The sequence below is a fragment of the Myotis davidii genome, unplaced genomic scaffold, assembly GCF_000327345.1.
Source record: "Myotis davidii unplaced genomic scaffold, ASM32734v1 scaffold399, whole genome shotgun sequence".
Taxonomy (NCBI): Eukaryota; Metazoa; Chordata; class Mammalia; order Chiroptera; family Vespertilionidae; genus Myotis; species Myotis davidii.
The window spans coordinates 5,210,355-5,210,623 of NW_006292094.1; the positions used below are offsets into that span (position 1 = coordinate 5,210,355).

At 67.3% G+C, this 269-nt stretch overlaps 1 protein-coding gene across 1 annotated transcript in view; it reads left to right on the top strand.

Annotated features, from left to right (window-relative positions):
• The window catches only part of TNRC18 (trinucleotide repeat containing 18), a 70,330-nt gene that overhangs the window by 46,521 nt on the left and 23,540 nt on the right, over positions 1–269 (top strand). Inside the window, exon 24 of the mRNA XM_015565149.1 lies at positions 65–181. Coding sequence (XP_015420635.1) covers positions 65–181 — 117 coding nt within the window. The remainder of the gene's footprint in view (positions 1–64; positions 182–269) is intronic.

Sequence of the window (269 nt, forward strand, 5' to 3'; positions counted from 1 at the left end):
CGCTCCTGCCCCCCATCCTCATCCGCTTCGGTCTGGGCGCCCCTGACCCGCCCTTCTCCCACAGGCTTGCTGGGCCTCGAAGACGACGGGGACCTCATCACTGTGGAGTTCGATGATGGAGACACGGGGAGGATCCCCCTTTCACACATCCGCCTCCTGCCTCCCGACTACAAGATCCAGTGTGAGTGGCCCTGTGCCTGGCCGACCCCCAGGCCCACGCCTGCTGCCCCCTAGGCTCACTCCCACTGCCCCCCAGGCCCACTCCCACT